At 49.8% G+C, this 22561-nt stretch overlaps 1 protein-coding gene across 5 annotated transcripts in view; it reads left to right on the top strand.

Moving 5' to 3' along the window:
• The window catches only part of CFAP65 (cilia and flagella associated protein 65), a 33739-nt gene extending 14273 nt beyond the window's left edge, over positions 1–19466 (top strand). For 4 of the 5 annotated variants that reach the window (XM_042784332.1, XM_032985352.2, XM_032985369.2 and 1 more), the window contains 18 exons: positions 752–917; positions 1478–1606; positions 2488–2713; positions 3539–3667; positions 3967–4143; positions 4825–4891; positions 8752–8862; positions 9647–9838; positions 10594–10752; positions 12087–12230; positions 12774–12890; positions 13494–13631; positions 14113–14178; positions 15879–16093; positions 16459–16608; positions 17145–17408; positions 18068–18205; positions 18885–19466. In XM_042784332.1, the coding sequence (XP_042640266.1) occupies positions 752–917; positions 1478–1606; positions 2488–2713; positions 3539–3667; positions 3967–4143; positions 4825–4891; positions 8752–8862; positions 9647–9838; positions 10594–10752; positions 12087–12230; positions 12774–12890; positions 13494–13631; positions 14113–14178; positions 15879–16093; positions 16459–16608; positions 17145–17408; positions 18068–18205; positions 18885–18921 (2625 nt within the window). In that variant the 3' untranslated portion in view covers positions 18922–19466. The remainder of the gene's footprint in view (positions 1–751; positions 918–1477; positions 1607–2487; positions 2714–3538; positions 3668–3966; positions 4144–4824; positions 4892–8751; positions 8863–9646; positions 9839–10593; positions 10753–12086; positions 12231–12773; positions 12891–13493; positions 13632–14112; positions 14179–15878; positions 16094–16458; positions 16609–17144; positions 17409–18067; positions 18206–18884) is intronic. The other variant, XM_032985344.2, reaches the window with a different exon arrangement.
• The last annotated feature ends 3095 nt before the right edge of the window (positions 19467–22561 follow it).

Genomic DNA, 22561 nt, shown 5'->3' with positions numbered 1-22561 from the left:
GACAGAGCTGATTCTAGCAGCCTAATAGCAACAGCATGATGTAAATGTCCTGTCAGTTCAAATGTGACCTCCCAAATCCTCTGGGATCACTTTCAACTCCTCTGTTCCAGACTGAACTGAACAAGCCATTTGGCCCCTTGGGTCTCACAGCTCTATCCTCTCATTCTGTCTGCTCTCCTCCATTTGTTCTGCTGTCAGTCTGATTTTTAAGTGTAGGGGACCAGTTAAAATGGTGTGGCCAAAACACTTCCACCGGGCTTTCCTCCTATTATCTGCAGAACTGTGCGGCCACCTTCATTTTCAGTAAAATAATACTAAGTCATTGCCCAGTGTCAATCCTGTGGACAGATGGGCAGAAATGTCTTAGAGGTATTTAGTCACTTTAAAGTTCATGGAAGTGAATGACTATCCAAAAGAGAGGGGGACTTTTAATGCAGTCATGGAGACACCAGCAGACTTGTCGCAGGTACAGCCTGCTAGCTAGTGTTCTCACAGTGCTGAATGTTCTGCATCTTACCCAGCCAGCAACCCAAATAACAGTAGGAGGGAGCCTTTGGAGGAGGGATTGAGCCCCTTGCAGCACTGTTCCAACACCTCCCAGGGCATGAGAGGCTCTACACAAAGTAGGGAGCCCTTTGCACTGCACTGTGCCTGCCAAGGGATCAGTATGTGGTGAGATAAGTGGTGGCTACACTTGACCGCTATGCTCAATGTGCAATAGTGACCTTTGCACGGCGGGTTTGAATTCCAGGCACAAAAGGAGCACCTGGACCTTGGAAATGTTCTAGTTGGTGAGCTCCAAAGCTCCAGCCTTGTACTGCTAAATGATGGGATCTGTTCTCTGAAGTACATCCTCAGCGTGGAACAACTGATCACTGGGCCTTGTGACCCCAAGGAGGTCCACAGCGATCCACCGGGTACTGTAAAGGAATTAGCATGGGATGGAGCCTTGGCCTTCCCCTCTTTTCTGCAAAATCTTTCTAGCATGAACTCAGGTTGCGCTGCTTGCTGGCTAGCTTGCATTGATTCTCTTAAGTGCCTTAAGGTGTCTGCTTCTTTGCTTAGGGATTTGCTACAGGTGACTCTTCTCTCTTGCTGGAAAAAGAATAACCTAGAGCCTGACAATTGACGTTAGACCTTGAAGTAAGATGCCATTTCCCCGCAGAGAAGGGAATTAAATAAAGGAGCTTCCCAGAAGGAACGGTGGAGTGTAACCCTTAGCTGCCTCTCTAGAGGACCTCCTCTGGAGAAGTTCCTTGCTCTTTGCCTGTCAAAAGCAGGCTGGCTACTGTCATGGAGCTGCCTACAGTTGTCTGGGAATCCCAGCTTCAACACCTGAGGCTGGTCCTAATGATTAGGCACAGGGAGGCAGTGGCTTGAATGCAGTTTGGCTTGGGGAGCTGCATGATGAGCACACGTGTGGTGTAAGAGAGATCAGTGATGCCAAGAGCTCATACCATCTCTTTTTTTCCTACAGCTCTAGAGCTGGAACATTCCAGAGGAACAATCCCTGCAAGGTCAAAAGCTTTTGTCCGAATAACAGTCAGGCCAGCCCGTCGGCTGCATTACACTTGGTCAATCAAATATGCTATTTGCACCTCCACAGGTAAAAGATGGGTTTTGTGGGAAAGTCATTCCCTCCTAACCAAGTAGACTGTGTCATAACAGGCTGAGCTGCACAGTCCCCAGTGTTTGAGTCCTGCCTGAAGAAAACCCTGTGTGATTCACCAGAGCCAGACTCTATGTGCTGTCTCTTTTTTGATGCACCTTATGGGATTAGATATGATTGAGCCATGAGAAACAAGCAGGGAGAGCTCCAAGTTTCCTGCTGCTGTGATCACAAGATTCCCTGCTCCTCTGTGCGATCATGGACTTTTACCATGTGCCCTGAAACATATTCTGAGAGCTTCAGGCAACTAATCCTATGCAGGTGGTGTCCTTTTTGCAGATCTGGACTGGTCCCTGTATGAGAAAGAATGCAGTTGAACTAGAAAAGGCATGGAGAGGGGTAACAGGGATGTTCAGAGGTGGGGAACAGTATTTGTACAAGAAAAGACTAGTTAGACAAGGAGTTTCCAGCTTGGAAAGTAGAGAATGGCAATGCCACATTAATGGTATGGAGAAGACAATATATAAACAACTGTTTATGATTTTTCAGTGTGAAAACAAGGGACACTTCACAAAATTACTAGGCTCTAGGCTTAAATCAAAAAAGGAGGTTTTCACAGAGTACAGAACTAAATTGTGTAAATACACTGTGTAAAAGCATAACATTCATAGCCTTTTGGTAACTTCTAAATGCAGAAATCAAGGTACAACTAGAAGTCAGTGATTTACAAGTTTTCAGAAGCTCCCAAAGAAAAGACTGTGTGCAAGTCCTATTCTTTCTTTCTTTGGCCTGGGTAAGGCCTCTCTCCATTTTGCTGTCCCACAGAGCTGCCCCTTAATGGTGCATGACTACTTTTTGGTGTTTCTTTCTCTTCCAAGCTACAGATCTTGCGAGCACAAAAGACAAGCAGCAGCCCCTCTGCTGCATCATGGCAACAGGCGTCTACCCAACTTTCTGCATCACAGATGCCTGTTCAGCAGGGAGTGCCAGTGGCATCAGCAAGTTGCACCTCTGGAGGCTCTTTTCCTTGGACACACTGAATGAATACTTGGAGCGAGAACTAGCTCCCAGTGAGCTCACCTACAGAGTTCCCACAAGGCACAGGTGAGACAAGGAGATGGCTCAGAGCATCTGTCAGTCCCTCGCATGAGTCAGTCAGAGATGCTGTGGCTGTTGGCTTGTGTTGCAGCTCACTCCTGTGTGGCATTGTGTTATTCCATCCTAGCCCCTGCAGGCAGCTGCTCACCTCCACTCCTCGGCTTACCCTCCCTTGAGAAGAGCCACAGAAACAAAGAATAATTTAATTGCAAGGGACCTCTATAAGTCTCTGGTCCAACTCCTTGCTCAAAGCAGGGACTACTAGATCAGGTTGCTCAGGGTCTTGTCCAGTTCAATGCTGAATATCTCCAAGAACAAAGAAATGACAGCTTGTCTTGCACACCTGATTCCAGTGTTTGACAACGTTCATGGTAAAAACATTTTTCCTAGTATCTGATCAGAATATCCTGTGTTGCAACTTGTGTAGTTACCATTCCTGAACTCTTGCTTCATAAGGCTGAACAAACCCAGGTCTCTTAGTCACTCCTTGTAAGCGAAGTGCTCCAGCCCTCAGCCATCTTGGTGGCCTTCCACTGGACTTGTTCCAGTATATCAGTGACTTCCTTGTACTGGGGAGCCAAGAAGAGGCCTCGTCTAAGCAGGACTCTCTTATGACATTCACTCTCAATAGGCATATGTAGAAGATTTTTTGGAGAAAATCAAAATGCCTGTCTTATGTCCAGTATCCTTTCTCCCAAAAAGGCCAAGAACATACGGTCAGAGAATAATTATAAGGAAGGGGGCCAGTGTAGAATGACCATTTCCTCTGTCATGCTCTGCCAACCCTTCTTCCCATCTTAATTTCCTCCCTTCTTTCTCTCCTGTGACTAGCACATGCTTGATCCCTCCAGTGTACACCCCTCTCCTGCTGGATTTCAACTTTGGGGCTGCCCCGATAGGCTCAGAGCCTACCCTTGTGATGCTCCTGCTGGCAAACAAGGGTGTGGTGCCTGTGGAGTGGTAAGTTGTGCTTGCTGGTGCTCAGCCTTCTTTCTGGGGTCTGTCTGGGGATGTGGAAATGCTTACAGGGGCCATGAGACAGTTGCACAATAGGGTGGGTTTTGTAGCTGTGGCTTGTGTTGTGGAGCTGCAGCTGAGGTCTGTTGGTGGGTCTTGGTGGAGAAGCAAGGAATGGCAGAGAGTTCTACAAATCATGATGTGTCCACCAGCTGGGCTAAGCCTGGCTGGACCGAATACTCTGACCACAGCCTTGGGGAAGTTTTGTGTCTCTGTTGCTGACCAGCCGTCTGGTTCCTTAGGGCCTTCCTGTTTCCTTCTGATCAGAAGATGGACATGGAGCACTGGGCAGAGGATGCTGAATTTAGCCCCCATGAGCTGCACCAGATGAGAATTCAGGATAACCAGCTCTTCAGTGTTTCTCCAAAGTCAGGGAAACTTCTTCCAGGACAGGAGGAATCGGTCCAGCTCTCACACAGGTGATGGCAACTACCTGTACTTCAGAGCCTCATGCTGCGTTCTAGGACAGCACATGCCATCACAGTCCCCTGTGTTTCCACACAGGATCCTTCCCCTTCACATACCCCTTGCTCAGAAGAGACTGGGCAACTAAAAAGTCCCTGAGTGTGTCCAGTTTCTGGACCCCACAAACCTTGTCTTCCTCATTGCAATGTTGTTAATGTCCTTCAACACTGCAGGGCAAAAGGCATTTAGCAGGACATGTTGGGGACACTGGTCGGCCTTGACCTGACTGTTGAGGAGACGAACAAGATGCTGCACTTCCTGTGGTTTTGATTATACAGTGATATTCTTATTTTTGTTATCAATTAGAGCTGCTAGCCCTTGTATGCCTGTGGAGGGTACAAAGAAAGCTGAACACCTCCTCTTCCACAGCAGACCTGATCTGAGAAATACTGGCATTTCAGATGGTGTTGGCCTAGAAACTTGAGTCCCTAAATTGATGTATGACTAAAATCAACATTGCATCACTCATTCCCACCCAAACACAACTGTCCCCCTCCCTCTCTGTGGCCCTTACGCAACAGTGACTCTTTAGCTGGGAAGTGAATTGTCTCTAATGTACTGTGTGACCCTGATTCTATTCACCCTGGGCACAAGGTTGATTTCTAATGTTTTCCTCTCTCATCTTGCACTGTTAGACATGATTTCATTGGCACCGATCACCTCCCTGTCCTGCTGAAGATTTCCTATGGCCATGAGATTCTGGTAAGGTAGCAGGTATCTCTTGCTTCTGTTTGCAGAACAGCAGCAGGTGGGAACGGAATTACAAGGTGTTTTCCCCAGAAGCTGCATGGTGTGCAGGGGCTGTGGCCTTCCCCTGGATGCTGCACTGGCCAGGCAGTAGCACAGGGCCAAGAAGAGATACAAAGCCGACATCCTGACAAACTCGTGGTTCCAGCACAGTGTGATGTGGCAGTGCACTGCCTAAATGACCCTTGGAGGTAGCATCTGCTGGCTTCTGAAGCAAGAGGATATTTTTTATTGTTATTATTAACCTTTTTATGTTATTGGTGGTGTTGGTGCAGAATTGCTTCGTTTTCCAAGCCAGCTCCAAGTCCAAAACAGCCCTCCTGGGTTTTACAGTCCCTGCATGCTTTCCACACTCAAGTATATCTCATGGACAGGATTTTTGTACTTGCTTCCCTGCATTTCGTCTGCCTCACCATGACTTCTTCCATAAAGTGATCCTGAAGTTCAGCTCTGAATCCCATCTGACTTTTCTCTCATATGCAGTTTTCCTGAATCTCTCCATCTCATCAGCTCTCTACGCTCTTCAAAATCCCCTGGAATGAGCTTTTCTCCAAAACTACCACCTGCGCTGGCTGCAGTTTGGGGACACACATGCTGGCAAAGTGTTGGCAGAGCATCCTCCAGCTCTGGAGGTATGGAGGCAGCTGCTTCCCCAGGCCCAGAAGGCACTCCCTGCATTCCTGGTTGGCTGTTCCCACTGCAGCTCTGATGCCTTTGCCCACCCACTTATTTCTCCTTGCCAATGGTGAAGGAGCTTCCTATTCATTCTTCCTGCTTCGCTGCTTGCTGAAGCATCCCAGAGCTGATTTGTGGTGTGTTTTCCCTGAGCACTTCCTCAGGCTTGGAACTAATTTATATATCTCTCCCCCTCTCTCAAACTGTCAGTTAGAGTCAAAGTCACCTTGTGCTCTGCCGGGCACAGCTCATGCCCGGCTGAGCCTTCCTGTCTGTCTCTGAAGTTTCCTATGAGACCATTGTGTTCACACATCTCTTTTATTTTTCTTTTCTTTTAGGACTGTTGTCAGCTGAAAATCCAACCCTTTGACCAAGCTGTTCAAACAGTGGCTTAACTGTGCCTTCCCTCAAAGCCCTTGGACAGGCTCCCTGTGCTCTGCCTGCCTGGCACAATCCTGAGTGGATGTGAGCATTTCACCAGCTGGCCAGTGAGGGTATAGGCTTTGGAGCACCCAATGCCTATAAGGCTCACATTGTCTCTTACCACATAGCCAGTGGCTTCGGTGGTTACCAGAGGCCACCACTCCACCTCATTCTGTCACTGTAAAAGGGGCTGAAAAACTGTGGAAAGCCCTGGGGATGATAAAAGATCCCTGGATGCACTGGAGTTCTGGAAATAGGAGCTGCAGAGGCCAGTCCTGAGACCTGGTGCAGTGCAGGTGGTCACAACCTGCAGGGATGCACAGTGCCAGTACTGAACTGTTAGAAAGTAGCATTGGAAGAGGCTTCTCCTTTTGCAGAGAGGACAGCTGAAGGGCTGTACAGTGTGCCTTCTTTTCTTTCAGTCATGGCATGAAGAGCACAGAGCTGCCAGCCCCTGTGACAGCGACTGCCCTAAGTGTGCTCACATGCCAGGGTTCCTCACCTGGGAATCTGGTGAAATGTGCAGAACATATGCTAACCTTAAGGGAAGCAAATTCCATAATGTCACTCCAAAAGTTAAGCTTTAGAAATTTGAGAAAAGCAGTAAGCAGAGGTAGAGACCATCGGACTGGGGTATTGCTTGGTCATTCTGTCAAGTTCCAATTTGCCTGGCTTCAGAGTGGTGATGTTAGTCAGCTGCTAGACAATGCCTGACTTTTGGGGCGTCCTAATTCACCCCTGTGATGGCTCTACCCCTGTAGACAGATTTTGACCACCCACTCCTCTCCTTCCCCAATAGACTGTCTGCTTCATCTCCAGGAGGAGCTCCCTCCCCGTTACTCCTTTCCCAGTTCATGGCCAACTTTCAGTCCTGCAAGGACTAGATTTATAGGTGCTCTGAAGGACCCAAACTGATCTCCCATTGGCAATTCCTTCTGGCTGCAGGGTGAAGCTTCTGGGGGACTTGTGTGTTACCCACTTCCCTGTGCAGGAGGGAAACGGCCTCCCACTGCCTCATGCTCTCACAGGTTGTCCTTTGCCTCATGGTCGTAGCCTGCCTGTAAGAGTGCAGCTGTGACCTTGTTCTCAGAGCTCCGGGATCGTTTGGCCAGGCAGAATCTGCAGCCCTCAGCAGTTTTAGTAGGAAAAGCCCAGATGCCTGCAGGTGTTGCAGGATGAGGTAGGCTGGTTCCCAGAACTCTCTGAAGAGAAGGGCTGGCTCCCACAGAGAATCCCCAAGCACACAGGATCCATAAACTGGAAGTGTTTGCGCTTCACTTCATAGCTGCTAATTAAGTATTATGAGATGTCACCTGCAGCATGTGTTCTCTGGGCAGCTCTGCTCCCTGGCAAATCTGGTGTCTCTGTCCTCTCATGCTGTAAGTCATTGCTGTGGGACAAAGTCCATGCACTCTGGAAGGAGAATTGATTGCAGCAGTTCTTCACTTTTCTTCATTTGTCTCCCTTTAACTGATAGTCCTCTAATTGTCACATCCTGTGTCTATGGAAACTGATGACAGTTTTTCCTCAGCAGTTGTGGTCTAGTGGAATCTAAGCTGGCTTTGACTCAAGTAATATAAATGGGTGTTTCACTCCCAAAGTTCAGGAAGGTTCCTGTCTCTTTTTCCCTTGCACTTTGAAAGTGTCAGCTCTTCTATTCCTCTTATTTGCACTTCATCTGGCTTGCTGAGGCCCTCAGGAGACTGAATGCTCATGTAAGGCTTTGGAAAGATCCCATGTGGGACCTTGTTAGTGCTATACTTCTAGTCCTCTTTCCCTCTTCACCTTGCTTATGGGGCTGCACTGGAATGGGCATTCCCTGCTTGTTTTTAAGTAGCTGATACAGTATCTCCTGCAGGTGTCTGTCCAAGACATCCAGCTGCCATCACAAACATCCTCTCTATCTTCTGCATATGCACCTGAAAAATAGCCGTGCTTTAGGGTTAGCTAATTGTGAATTGCAGCAGCTTAGCTCCCTTTGGCCCATACAGAGACATTACTAGCTCTGTGACTGCTTTGCAGCCTCTGCTTCAAGGCAGACAGCTCAGGGGTGCTTTGGGGTGATCCTGCAGGAAATCGTGCATCAGGACTCATCTCCAGCCTGATTGCACTTTTCTCAAAATGCAGAATCCCATGTCTCTTCCTTTACATGAAATAGCACTATAAATCTCTCTGCTTTGCTTGAAGTGCCTGGTGGCTGCTTTGCTAGCAAGACACTGTTGATCATTACTTGATCACTTAAAATTCAGCTGGGATCTTCTTGCAGCTTTTGGACTGTTGGACACATTCTTGGAGCACGATGTCCTTCAGAGTGAGGATATCCAGATGGTCCTTTCCAGGAGGAGGCCATTACTTACCTAAAATCCTGCCTTTCCAAAGGATTTGGCTGTCACAGCTGCACACTCTCCTATGCACAGTCCAGACACTTTCATTCACGGAGAAATTCTACCATATACGCACTGAGTCTGGTGCCTGACATAGCAGAGAGAAAAGTACCTTCTCTCTGAAACAAGATGCAAACCTTTCAGAGAAGAGCCAACCATTGAGTAGGCTGTCCATCTCCTTGCTTTTTTCTTGGGACACACTGTCTTGGTATTACCAACTTAAAACCATACCTGTGTTGCCCTCAGCCTGCAAAGTCCTTCAGAGTCCTTGTGCAGTTGTCAGTGATGGGGCAAAGCCCTGTGAGAAAGTAACTGCGTTTCTTTCCACTGTAGCTGAACTTCAGAGGCGTGACAGTGGAACAGGACCAGCAGTACGTTCATTTTGCATCTGCTAAGCACCTCTTCACACCCATTGCCATTGGGACCTCCCACCCTCCCACACAGGTGAGCATCCTGGGGCCCAACCCAGCAGTAAGCAGAGGGAATGAATTAGTCTTACTGTGTCCCAAAGACAGCCAGTGTCTGAAGCATTTCCCAGGAAACAGAGTGGCCTCCGCAGGAAAGCATCATAGCAAAACCCTGAGACTCACACTAGTCAGAGCCTGGAAATGGCTGCTGGGATGGCAGCAGGGAAAATACCTCTCACCATCTCCAGTTTGACAAGATTTGGCATTCACTCAAGCCGGAATGCTTATGAGATGTGTTAGGTAATTCCCCTATTCTCTTGCATTGGATCTGAGTGAAAACTTGTCCAGCGGCTCCAGGCACTCTGGAAATAACATCCTAATTAGTTTTTTAGTAAATTAATTAAACTTCCTTAAACACTTATTCAGCAAAAAAAGTGCCTTTGATTCTGTTCTGCCTCATTTACTTGGGAAATTCAAGTCTGAATTGAATTAAGATCAATTTAATATGAGTGGTTTTGCATTTCAAGTAATCTGCTTTACAGTGATCCCTTTAGCTAATTTGTATTAATTTTCTCCTAGACTGAATTTGCAGGGCACCACTTGGAGAGGCACTGAAGTTATCAATGTACATGTGTGGTGATAAACCTTCAACACAGTCTCCTGTCAGAGCCCCAGTGATAAGTCCTGACGCTATGAGGTCTCCTCATTCTTAGGAGACAAGCTGCCTAATTAATTATTAATGCTTATCTGAGTCCTCTGGGGAAGTGTTAACTAGTTGAACTTGAGCATGGTATAATAAGCACTCCTCACTCTGACTTCAGATTTATGAACTCTACAATGGTGGCTCTGTGCCCGTGACATTTGAAGTTCAGCTGGACAACATTGTGAGAATCCAAGAGGAGAATTTTCAGCATCCCGTGTTTATCTGCCTAACTCCCAGAGGAGAAATCCCTCCTGGCACAACAGGCCGCATTGAGTGGATCTTCTCACCACTGGAAGCTAGAACGTACTTGGTAAGACCCTACTCATAAATGCCAGAAACAGTTTATTTCTGTTGTGTGCTTAAAATTCTTTAGATCTTTTACTGATGGTTGGTCCATGTCATGCTACAGCTGAATTTAGCTCCATTCCTCCAAGGAGCAAAGAGGCTTGAGAGCAAATGAGTGGCTGGTCTTGTCAGGAAATGGAGCTGATAAATTGTTATCTCAGAAGTTTCTTCTTCCCAATGGACAGATTTCTTCCACAACCAGGGGCACCCCAGTATATATTTTTTCAAGGATCAAATAGTGACTGGGGATATAAACAGTATCTGACCAGATTTGTGGTTTGTTGTTGACTTCCACCAAAGAGAAAAATGCTAAAGTGTCTTTTATCATTTCAGTGTACGCTGCTGCAGCCCTCTGGCAACAGCTTTCCCAAAGCCCTCTGTCCTAGGCTACAGCAGGCAGCCAGGGCCAGAGCTGGAGCACTGCTTATTGCCTCACTCTGTGGTGGATGCATGGAAAAAGAAATAAATTGAATTTTAAAACTCTAACCTTTGCTTCAAGAGAGAGTCCCTGCCCATCTTGTACAGTAACTGGTTAATTGACTACTTAACCAACTTTCCTGGGTTAACAGGGAAAGTCAAGGCCTAAAAGACCAAAAGAAACTGGATTTCTCTTTATGAATATGGTGTATTTAGACCAGTCCATTAGCAAGTATACTAGCTTATTGCACATCTCTTTCAAATACGACTCTCTACTTAAAACTCTTATCTTGTCCAAGGCAGGTTGATATTCCCATCCACATCCTGGGAGGTGAATCAGCTCTGATCACCTTCCAGGGAGTAGGCTACGATCCAAATATCATAGGAGAGATGGCCACATCCAGCAAAGTTTTGTATCCTTCAGTCTTTCCAAGTTCTACCAAGCTAATTGTGGCTGGGCAGGTAAGTCCAGGTATGCTGATATGAGCGATATGATCAGTCCAGAAGTGTGTGAGAGAGAGACTGAAATATGCAAGTGGTCCCATTCAGGAGTAGCCTGTGTTGCAGGAGAATTAATTTGCCATGAGATAGAGCAAGATATTTCCATTTCAACAGGTCTAGAGCCTAACTCATAAAAGCAGCTGTTCTGAAAGGTTCCTTCCTTCCAGCTTGCTTCTTCCACTGCCATTAAAACCAAAGAGGCTTTAGGGTTTGTTCATTTCCTGAATTTTCTATTGAAAGTTACCCCCCCATCACAGCTACCTTTCTCATTTGCAGCTACAATACCTTTTTCTTTAGTAATTAATTCACAAAAAGAACATAATACTCCTGTCATACCCTATCAGGGCTTGGCTGCCACCATTTCACAGCCAAACTGAGGTGATGCATGACCTGAATGCAGACTACAGGGATGGTCACTAATTCAGGCACATCCCGAGGAATACACTTGTTTGACCTGTCGCTGGCTCAGCCGGAGCTTGTTTGGCCCGTATAGAGCTGGCTTGCCAGCCTGGACAATCTGCTGTTAAACTCAGCCACAGATCCCAGTGTAGTGAATCAGCATTAAACAGCATCAGCAGAGGTGTACTCCAGGCAGGTAAAGGATTAATTCTGCGTGACATTAGCATGCCTACCTTGGAGCCCAGCCACAACTCCATATGCTCTTTGGCTTGCAGCAGAGCTATTTCATTCCTGGGTACAGCAAGGAGAAGATGATTAAAATCCATGTCAGTCTGCCAGCAAAGGTGCCGTTCCACAAGGCTCTGTTGCCTTTAACCAAGAGTCATTAGCTTCTCTAATGATCAGTGTAATTAATGAGAGTTTGCACTGTGCCTGGAGAATGGAACAGCTTAGTACCATACTGCTAGCAAGGTGTGGTAGGGAGCAGTTTCCCAAAACTTGCATTCAGGTCGATGACGATTTTGCACAAGCACACACCTCACGTGTTTGCCACATGAAGCAGGAAAAGACCTGGACTGCAAGTGCTGCAGAAAGAATGTGGGCACTACTGGTCCGCTGTGGTCCTGAGACCCTCTCCTGCCCAAGGACCAGTGTTATTCATTGCTCACTCAATACCACAGCAACAGGGCTGTCCTCTTGCTGTAAAGAGTCATTGTAACCAGAGCAAAAATGGGAGAAATGTAACTCCCTCAAGTTGTTACGGTAGAGGTAACTGGCAAATATTACCTATGAATTGCTGGATAATCTAAAGATGACTGTGTGACTGCCCTTCCTCAGTGGCCACATACCGTCTTCCTTCCCTGCTGTTCCTCCTGGTTTCACTTTGCTTCCTGCAGGCAGCCACCTTGTCACACAACAGGATTTGCTTTGGAAATATCCCAGATTGCACCAAAGCCAGTCAGCTTGTCTTTCTCAACAATATCTCCGAGAACGAGGCTGTTGTGTTTGCCTGGCGGATAAACACCTATAAAGACAAGAGGGTGAGTCCTTCTTTTTTCCTCTACAGCCTTCTTGCCCATCTCTGTTGTGCCACAAAAGGACTTTACAACTCCATTTTCAACCAGACACTCAGAAAAAATCCTAGGGAATTGACTTTTGTACTGGCTGGTGAAAGGAGAGGGCAGAGAAAAGTGAAGCCAAGGGTTAGGGTAGGGGGGAAAAGACAGGAATTCAGAAGGGGAATCTGAAGACTCCAGTGGGGATACATGAACCTAGAACTACAGGATGCGATAATGAACCTCAGGACCCTGTCTACCGGGAAAGTCCGTGGTCATTCTTTGGCTGTATCTCTCTCATGCCACATAATTCTGAGAAGGGGAAGGGAGAGAATTCCCACAGTTCTGTGTTTTCTGCAAAGACAAGGCATGTAGGAGGTCCCAGGACACTGAAACAGCTCCTCTGTGGCTTGGGTTTGTTTTTTTGGTGTTTTTTGTTTGGTTGGTTTTGGGTTTTTTTTTCTTTGTTTGGTTTTGGTTTGGCTTGGTTTTGATTTGGTTTGGTTTGGTTTGGTTTTTTTCCCCCAGGTGTTGCAGGTTGCTCCAGAGTCAGGAGTTGTGCAGCCTGGAGAAGGCATCCCCTGCTTCATCACACTGCAACCTTCAGGAAGTGCCACCCTCTGCAGCACAGAACTGGTCTGTGAGGTGAGACCCAAGAGGTAGTTGTGTATAACCATCACCTGGAACATGTCACTGCAGTTCCTAAATGCCTGGTCCCAGCAGTCAACTGCCTGCAGCTTCCAGCTGAAGGAATAATTTGCTCTGTAATGCTGGCCAACACTTATCATACCTGAAGATACTGAGCTTCATCTCTCCTGATGCTTTAAGCATCTCTCTGTCTGTATGGCTCAATACATGAGGTGTAATTGTGCAACATGTGGCTTTGTGAGTTGAACCCAGCTACTAGAAGTCACAGTTTGAATGGGAGTGGCTTTCAGTGGATGTCAGACTTAAATATCTGTAAAAATAAAGTCTTGCTTCTTTAACATTAGTGGGGACACAGACATAAAGTAATGTCCCTCTAGACACTTTCCAGGTGTCCTTTGGCAAGAGATTGTGTCTTCTCTGTATAAGTCTTGTAATGGAACTGTTCTCTCCCCTTCCTGGAAGACATGGAAAGGGAGTGGGCTTCTGGCTAGGATCTCCTGGAAGGGAGGAATTGGTGACAGGCAGGGACATGAACCAGAGACTGTGTTACCTACAGCTCCCTTCTAGCCCTGCTCCTTCCAATCATATTTTGCCTCATAGGTATACACCCAGGAGTCCCTGGTTCAGTATGAGAGGGACTTGCAGGAGTGGGAAAAGGAGAAGGAACGGCAGGCTGTGGAATTCACCATCACAGAGAAGGACCTTGGAACTAAAAAGAAGCCAAAGTCACCTGCAGGGGTGAGTGCTGCCAGAACCTCACACCAGCTTAGCTCAGCTCAGAAACAGCAGCCAGTGTCAACAAGAAGCATTCTTTAAGAAAATCTAGGCAATTTGATAAAAGGACATGAGGCTCTGATCTACTCAAGATCTCATAACTGGTCTGTGGATAGTGGAAAATAAGATCTTGGTTTCTAGCCAAGAATCACCTTAGAAACTCTGAAATTGCTAATGACCATCTGAAATTTGGAAGTGCATGAGAAGCCTTAGGAAAAACAAAGCCAGTGGCTCTGGAAACCGATGGTTGGATTTTTAATCATGAATAAACACTGGAGAGAAATGTGTAACTAACAGTAAGAATGTGGCCTGAGTGAAGAATGGGAGGATGAGATCATCAACTCTCAGCTGGGACAAAGTAAAACAAAATCCTGGAGTCTTGTTCTGCTCCATATCTTTCCTACAAGACAATTTCTCTTCTTTCTTATTTTTTTTTTCTTTTCAGAAGTCATCAGATTCTTCTGAGACAGAAAATCTTCCTGAATCCTCAGCTGTGATCAGGAAATACAGGGTAAGTCAGGCCTGTCTCACCCACAGTAGAATCAAGCTGACTGCTTTACTAAAGAGGCAGATGCTGGATATCACAGCGTGGGAGCCTGGACAGAGAGCACAGCAGAATCTGTAGCTTCAAGGCTTTGGGAGACAGACTGTTTGGAGGAGCCAGAAGAATCAGACTGTCTGGCTGTGTCCTTTGGTCAGTAACTTTCCAGATGAGGTGAATGGAAAGTGAGATTGGAACCAAATGTGCACCCATGACTGGTGAAAGGAGGACAGGTTTCAAATAAGCAGAAAAGATGCACACAGGCAGGGCAGTCAGTACCTCGACTGGTTTTACACTGGGGCCACAACAGAATGTGTGCCAGAATGGAAAGCAGCAGCACCCTGGCGTGACGTGGTGCAGACTTTGTCCTCACCACTAAAAGAGCTGTGCTCTGCCTCAGAAGAAGCTGCAGGCAGAAACTACGTTGATTTAAGTGCATGGAAAGCTTTAAAGCTCATTTTGCCCATTTCGTCTCAGTTTCCCTTCAAATTTGCACAACTGTGTGCATTGCTGGAAAAGACATCTTTTCCAGCAGTGGTGGCAAGGCGTGAGACAAGGTCCCAGCAAATGCTCTGCAGGACTGCCTGGGCCCAAAGGCAGAGCCACGCTGCATCTACAGCCGTCAGCAGGACATGCTGTGGGAATGACAGGGCTTGTGCAGAACCAGCTAACCCAAGGTGTAGAAGGATGATTGGGAGCTGATGTGGTGCTGAGCCTGAGCAGACTGACCCAGCTAGGAGACACAGCTTGTTATCTCAGGACTGCCACCACAGTAAGGCTGCAGCAGTGCTCCTGGGACCCTGCAGAGTGCCTCTGCATGCACCACACTGTCCCGTGTGAAGGTATCAGCTTGGGGCAGCTCTGCCTTGGACTGTCTGCCCTGTGCTGCTACGTGTGACCAGTGATGCAGGTTGAAGCATTCACTGAGATGAACATAAGGATGGCTGGAGAAAAGCAAAAACAGCTTCATTTAGTCCTCGAGGGTTTTAGCTCCTAGTGACAATTTGGAGCTTGCAAACACCTGCGGTGTCTGTGTCAGAAGTGGTGAAGGCCTCTGGCCTTATTCCCAGAGGCTGGACAGCTATGTCTCAAAGGGGTCATTGAGGGTTTCTCCAGAGCTGGGTGGTATCCTTCTGGCCCAGGCTTCTGGACTGCTCCTGTTGTAAGAAACTTCCCCCAAACTGACTGCTAGTAATGCAACCCCAAACCGGCCCATGTAATGTGACTGGAGTCAGTTCCTGGTTTCCTTCCAGGCCCAGGGGACAATTTCCACATGTATTGCTGCACATCCCTTCTCCCACGTCACTCCCAGTGTGCCTGGAAGAGCAGAGATGCTCTCCTGGAGTTCCATAGGGATGGATCAGAGTACAACAACCCCAAGTGTGAGTACAGCAACCCCAAACGCTCTGGGGAGAGTCCCTGAAGCGCTGCTGGCACTCAGGGCTGGCACACTAGGCAGTGAGGAGGGAGCAGACCTGATTTCCAGCTTGGCTGCTCGTGCCCGATAGCGGTACTGCAGTGCCAAGATCATTTTGACGCTGTCTCCTGTCCAGGATCTGGTGGCTCTGGCTGCTGGGCTTTCCAGTTCTCATGCCTGTGCTCACACCTACACCAGCCTACCCATTGCCAAAGGCACAACTAAGTACCTGCTATTTCTTTCCCTCCAACAGACATTACCCCCTATTAAAAACCACCCTACGCCCAATCTGCCAGCTGGACACTTTCAGAGGAGGCTGCTGTTGGACAAAGAAGCCAGCCAGGCGTGGGTCAAACCAGAGCCTCCCAAGCCCATCCTCTTACACCTTGGTGTAACAGCCAGGTCCTACTCTATTGAGGACTTCTTCAGCAACTTCACCTCAGAGTTCCCCAAATACTTCTTGTCCTGGTAAGAGATGCAGTTTCTTGGATTGGGACCTTCATCTGAGCCAGGGCTGCCCATGCTGTGATATGCACTGAACTTGGAGCTCTGCTTCTCTTCAGTGCCTCAGTATTAGGCAAGAGGTGCCTTGGTTTCCCCAGCATTAGCTGACATGACCTGTTTCTATTCCTCCCTTAAAAGGGAGATACTGTTGGAGCTCTTATGACAGTGTCTCTGCTGTTGTCACAAATGCAGCAGCTCCTGCTCCTGCCCTGGTTCCCTGCACTGCTCCTGGCTTGCCTGCAGTGCTGCTGCTCAGCCAGGGGGATGCAGGTCTTCAGTAGTTCAGTTCAGTAGTGCTGCCACTGATGGAACAATTCCTTCTTTCCCAGCCCTTTCAGCAACCAGCCCTTGGAGAGCAAGTTTGCAGATGGAAGTAGGGACAGAGACAGTATGGACATGGACCCCAAATGGCTGTCCCTGGCTGCTGCTTCCAAACAGGAGTTGCAGATAGTGACTGACATACTCACAGGTGTCATCAGGTGTGTGCCCCTTCACCCCCACCTGCTTTGGAGCCCCTGTCCTCTAGGGGAGTGCGTGCAGCACAGCCAGCACCCTGTCAATCCCAGAGGAGTCTCTGCACTCGTGTTGCACCAGAACAAGGGATCCAGCCTGTCAAAGGCTGCTGTGGGGACTGAGCTCAGGAGTCCTGGTGTGACAGCCAAAGGCAGGGTCTTCCCCCCCAGCGAGGGGCTGGGCCTACCTCTGCATAGGCAACTGTGTCACTGCCCAGGGACCAGGGCACTCTGCCTTCCATGATGTTGGGAACAGACTGCATTGTGATTCACCTATTTTGTCTGTCAGCTGCAGAAATGTAAAGATCCAGTGCTGTGGAGGCAAAGCTCAAGACATCTTGCTGCCTCCCTTAGGCCCAGAAAGCAAGAAAGGACAGACTAAACATCGACATCAGTCAGAGTTTTCTTCTGATTTGTACTGTCTTGTAATGATTGTAATGATCCTCTGGGGTCATACAGATATCTGATTTGCTGGGACTCATCCCTTGTTTTCCTTCTCCCAGAGGCCTCTTGGAGAGCACCCAGTTCCACGACGCAGTGAGAAGAAGCCTGAACGAGCCCATTCCATATTTCTCCCAGTTCCGGTGCGCAGAGCTTCAGGACAGGGGACAGTGTTCCAGGGTCTCTGCTTCCCCAGATCTTTACCCTGAGGAGGATGGAGAAAGGAAAGAAATGAGGCAGGAAACCTCTCCCAACTATGATTTGCTGGAGTCTTGGGAGATTTTGCACCATGAGCAGTTGAGGGAGCAGAAGGAGGTGATGAGCAGGTGAGGAAGAGCTCACACATAAAAGGCAAGAGCTACACAGGCAGGGCAGTCATGGCAGCATACTGCCTGGCCAGAAACCCATTTCTCCTTCTGCCTTGTGGCATTTCCTCTGTGGTGTTCTGAGTGCTCTGGGTGGAAATCAGTGCTAGCCTACCTCACCACCCCCTCCTGAGTGCAGGTTTGCTGTGTCTTGGGGTTGAGTCCTGGGCGATGCCAAGATGCTGCTGGTGAGTGAAGTCTGCTTTATGCTCAGACAGTTCTGGCTGCATTAGACATTAGAGTGCAGCGGGTGTTTACCTTCCCTTATTTTTACTGCAGTATTTCATCACTTTGCATTTGCTGTGGCTGCACCCTTGCATGCTGCTACAGGCCACAAGCATATGCACAAATACTAACTACAGCACAGCTTGAAGGGAGAAACCAATAAAACCACAGTCACCCAGCTCTGTCTGAGGTCAGGGCCTGACGCCAGCTGGTGGCAGTTCTGGGAGAAGGGTCAGCACCCCATTGCTCAAATCTTTGGTTCATTGGCCTCAGTGTGTAGGAGACAGTGTGTGCTCCACTGCTGTGCCTGATGTGTCCTGGGAGGAGTCACAGCAAGCAGCCTGCCTTATCTGCTTTCTGATAGCTGTCCTCTGCCTGTACTTTTGTTCCTCCAGGCAGCCGGCCTTTAGGAACCTGGTGGAGCTGGTGCTGGAAAACACACTGCAGAACATCCTGATCGAAGCCTGCCGTGGGGAGGTGGTACTGACAGCCCGGCCCAGGGTCATTGCTCTGCCCCCCAACCCTTCCCGAAGGTAGTAGAATGTATCTGTGCTGTGGTGGGGGGCAGGCCCTGTCCTTAATATGTCAGGCTGAAGCACAACCCATTTTCTAGACCATGTGAATTAGCTGGATCACTGCCTATCAATGCCAAGGCTGCCTGCGCAAAAGAGGGAATCCAGTCCCAAAGCCTCTGCTGCTTCTTGGCTTGTCCTGAGCCCCAGACCAGGGGCGGTAAGGGTACAGCCCAAAGACCGTTACGCCGCTCTGGGGCAGGGCCCCATGAGTGAATGGCTGGCAGAAGGGGCTGGCCTGTGGCACTGGAGAACCCAGCACAAGGAGGGTGTCTGGGGAAACGTGGTTAAGGTGCAGGCAGCACAGCCTGTGACAGCAGGAAAGGGGCAAAGCGATCATAGTCCAGGATAATGTGGGATCTAATTAGCTTGAAGGAATGGCCACTGGTGGGGAGGCAGATTTGAGGCTGAGGGCAAAGCATGAGGATTTGCCCCAGCTTGGGGAGAAGTGCAGGGAGATGGGATTGAGGGAGGATGGGAGAGGGTTGTTAGATGGAGATGTCATCTTCAGAGCTGCCGGGGTTTTGTCTTGATAGACGATGGGTGTTCCCTGTGATCCCTCAGGGAGTGATGGTTGCCTGGGGGTAGGCAGCAGCCGCCTGCACTCTCCCTACCCCAAAAGCAACCTCTTCTTCTTCAGAATCGCCAATCCAGCACCCCCACCCTCAAGAGCATAGCTTCTGGGCACTGTGCTGCTTGAGCTCTTCAAACACATCAGCTGTCTCCACTCTTCATCCTGTCCGTGATGTCCAGAGCAACTCTGATCCTCCCACATCGTGACCCGAGCTCAGCATGCTGGCTGTGTCTGAGGACATATGTGCTGATTATGTCTTCAGCTCCAATTTGAATCTTCTGGCAACTCCACCGCAGAGCTCATGAGATCTCTCCTCTCTGTGACTGGCCACATCATCGGGGAAGAACCTCCCTGCACTACAGGGAGCATATGGACAGTCTCCATGACTGTTGCCCCAGTTCGTATCAGCTGGGAGAGGAGTGGAATCTGCTTTGAAATGTAGCTGAGGAAGGACTGACAGCTGGGCACTGAGGTGCTGAGGCCCTGCTGACATCAGTAGGACACAGGTACTGAATCCTCCTCCCCTCCTTGCCCCTGTGGCTGCTGCAGGTCCCAACTACAGCCACCCAGCCCGAGAGAGCGGCTGCAGCACCGTCTAGCACACTCGGCAGGCCAATAAAAGGAGCTTGGCCCCTGGGCACACAGACACCGGAGTGTAACATATGTAATCCATGCATCTGGGTTTGGGAGCACCCTGCGGGAGCTCTCCCCTTTTCAAACTGCTAGGCTGTCGGCTGGGGAAGAGGATGCCTCTGAGCCCTGGCCTGGCACAGCGGCCGGTCGGGCTGCGCGGGCCAGTGTCGCGGTGACAGAGCAGCGTTTGTCACTGCCGGGAGGTGGCAGTGTTAGTTGTGAGGAATCACGGGTGCCAGCGCAGCGGGGGGCCGGGTTTGCAGCATCTCCCCTCTTCTGCAGCCCTGCTACAGGCTCTGCTACGCAGGGCTCGCCCCAGCCGCCCTGCTCTAGTGGGGATGCAGCTGGTGTCCCCCCTCCAAACCCTCCTGCCCTGCGCTCCCAGTGCCAGCGCCCAGACAAGACTGGAGCTGCACCTTCTCCCCTTGCAGCCCAAGAGAATACCATGGGTGAGGAGGTGCAGAGGGCCTTCTCCCTGCTCGGCAGAGGGCAGGTGCCTGCTGTGCCCGGGGAGGGGGGGCTGCAGCTCACCCAGCGCCACCCCAGCGCTCTGCCCTGTGCAGGAGCCCTGTGTGCGTAACCGTTACTAAGCCCCAGGGCCGAGCTGTTCCCGTTGTCAGAGATACTGCCAAGGCACAGCCACCTCCTGAGCTCAGCCTGGGTGCCCGCGGCCTTCACGTGGGTCCTGGATCCTGCTCGTGGGAAGTGCAGACCCTCTCCTCCCCCCCCCAACACTCTGGGTGCCAGGTCTCCTACGTCAGAGCAGCTTATCTGTCTCCCTCTGGGCTCTGGCTGGTTCTGAACAGGCGCTGGGGTACCACCTCCTTCCTCCCCAGCTCAAAGCAGCAGCAGGGCGGAGCTGTTCAGTCCAGTTGGGGTGACTCTGCCTGGTCCAGGCTCCTCACAAAGGTTTGCTGGCTACAGATGCTCTGCAGTCTTGTGACAGGCTTCCCAAATGGGTAGTGCAGGCAGGGGCAGGAGCCTCACCATTGTCCTAAAGCAGGTCAAACCCAGCTGCCTGCAGGACCTCAAGGGCAGCCTGGAGCAGCAGAGGCAGGGTCACTGAGTCTGTCCATCTTCAAACCTGCTGTGTGATCTGATGCTCTCTGGACTGTGTCCCCCTTTACCTCCTCTGCCTTGTGGGTCAGATGGGTCAGCATGGGAAATGGTGTGTGTTAGTCTGGTGTAACACCCAAGAGCGAATGGGTGGAGCCTGAGTGCAGACACGTGCAGGGAATGATTTTTTTTGTCATTAAAGTGCCTATCCTATCCTCCCCACTCTCCCGTGCTGAACACAGCCTGGACCTTGAGGAAACAGAACTCACACTGTACTTGCCTCTTGGAGTGCTATCAGAGGTAAATTCACTTTTCTGATTAACATCTCTCTAGTAGAAGAGATCCCTGAGAGCCTTCAGCAACGGCTGAATCAGGGAACAAGAGGTTTGAGAGCTACCTGCACATCTGAGAGAGAAATCATTCTTCCCTCTGCTCTTTGCAGGGGGTGTGAGATGGTGGTGTCACCTCTATTCTAGGTCTTCTCTGGTGCCTGTCACCCAGAACCACTCAGCGTGCACTAAGCAAAGCCATTAGCAGCTGTCACACACTTTTCTTCTTTTATGCTTATCCTAAATTAAAAATACACCAGGGATACCCCCTTTCCCAGATTGGGGAAATTCCTGCTTTGTCCCCTCAAGCTGGGAGCTAGACCCTGGCCCTGAGTTTGGAAAACATGCATATGTGACCAAGCCCCACTGCTGTCTCTTTGGCAAAGGGAGTGGGAAGACAGCAGCACCCCCAGGCACTGCTCAGGGTGAGCTCTGCTGCGGGAGGAGCCCACAGCAATGCGCCCACCCGGGGGGACTTTGGTGCTTCCCTGCTGCTTCTCCCCACAATTGGATCTTGGGGACAGTGGTGAGGTGGAGGGTGGGCAGAGACATACAACGCTGGTGGGGAGGACTTGTCCCTTAGCAAGAGCCTTTGTTGCTACCACTGCCAAGGGTGAAGGCAATGAAGTGTGGGACTGTTAGTAGAACCAGACCCCCAGCCCAGGCCCCAGAAAAGGGGAGAAGCCCTTTCTCTGCTAACCACATTCAGGTCTCAGAAAGTCAGAGCTTGTTGTACTGACTTCCAGGTCTGGATTTGGCCCTGCCCCAACACCAGCCACGTTTCTAATGCACATCTCTCTAAGGGAGATATTGTAGATACGGGTCCTGCTCCTTCCCACTGGTGTTTGGGTGGTGAAGTGGGGTGGTGTTCCCACAGGGCTAGGGTCGGTGGCCAGGCCGGCCAGGACAGGCTGCCAGCGTGAGGATGAGTGAGTGGGAGCTTGGCAAGCTAATGGGGCTCCCCTCCTCCTTGTGCTAGTTATCAGGAGTGCTCAGTCATCAGGCAGTTAATGCGACACACAACAGGTCTTTTCTTCTTGGCTGTTAGTCCTGGCTCCTAGGGAGGGGTGAAATGGCCTTGGGGCAGGTGGGCAACAGAAGCTATCCTGAATCCCATTAAAACATTTAACACCTGCTGAATCGTGCCATTGTCTGGGAGATAAAGGGAAGGGAACAAAGCTGCTCTTGGTCTTCCCTGCCAGGGTGTCTGCAAGGCTCTGCTGTCCCATTGCAGCTGGGGAGCCTGAATCCCCTCCAAAGACCCACTTCGCGTGGCTCTGTGCCCATGTGGGGAAGGTGGCAGTGTTAGGGGACGGTCCCCTGGGCCCCCTCCTGCAGGTGTGGGCAGCCCCTGGTTGGAATCAGCCCCTTCTCTCCCTGTACTGAGTATTAGGTAGGAGCCTGGAAACGCCCTGCCCCGACTAACCTGCAGTGTCTGTGCAGGCAGGGCAAAGTCTGGGGAGCAAAAACATGAAGGTGATCCTCCTGAAGACCTTGGCAGAGCTGGGCAGAGCTCTGACCTCTGACTCTTCACCCCTGGCCTCCTATGTCTGAGATACTGGGCTTTGCTGGCTCAGCTGTGTTGCTTTGGTATTTGGGAATGGGGACTTTGCGGCCCATGCTCAGGTCGGGCCAGGGCACAATGGTGGCTCCTGATGGACCTGAGAGGTGCTCTGATGTGAGCTCGTCATGGGACAGTGAGGCAGCACAAACCCTTGGCTGCTG

This window comes from Tyto alba, unplaced genomic scaffold (assembly GCF_018691265.1).
Source record: "Tyto alba isolate M040663 unplaced genomic scaffold, T.alba_DEE_v4.0 Super-Scaffold_7, whole genome shotgun sequence".
NCBI lineage: Eukaryota > Metazoa > Chordata > Aves > Strigiformes > Tytonidae > Tyto > Tyto alba.
This window is presented reverse-complemented; position numbering and strand designations above follow the sequence as displayed.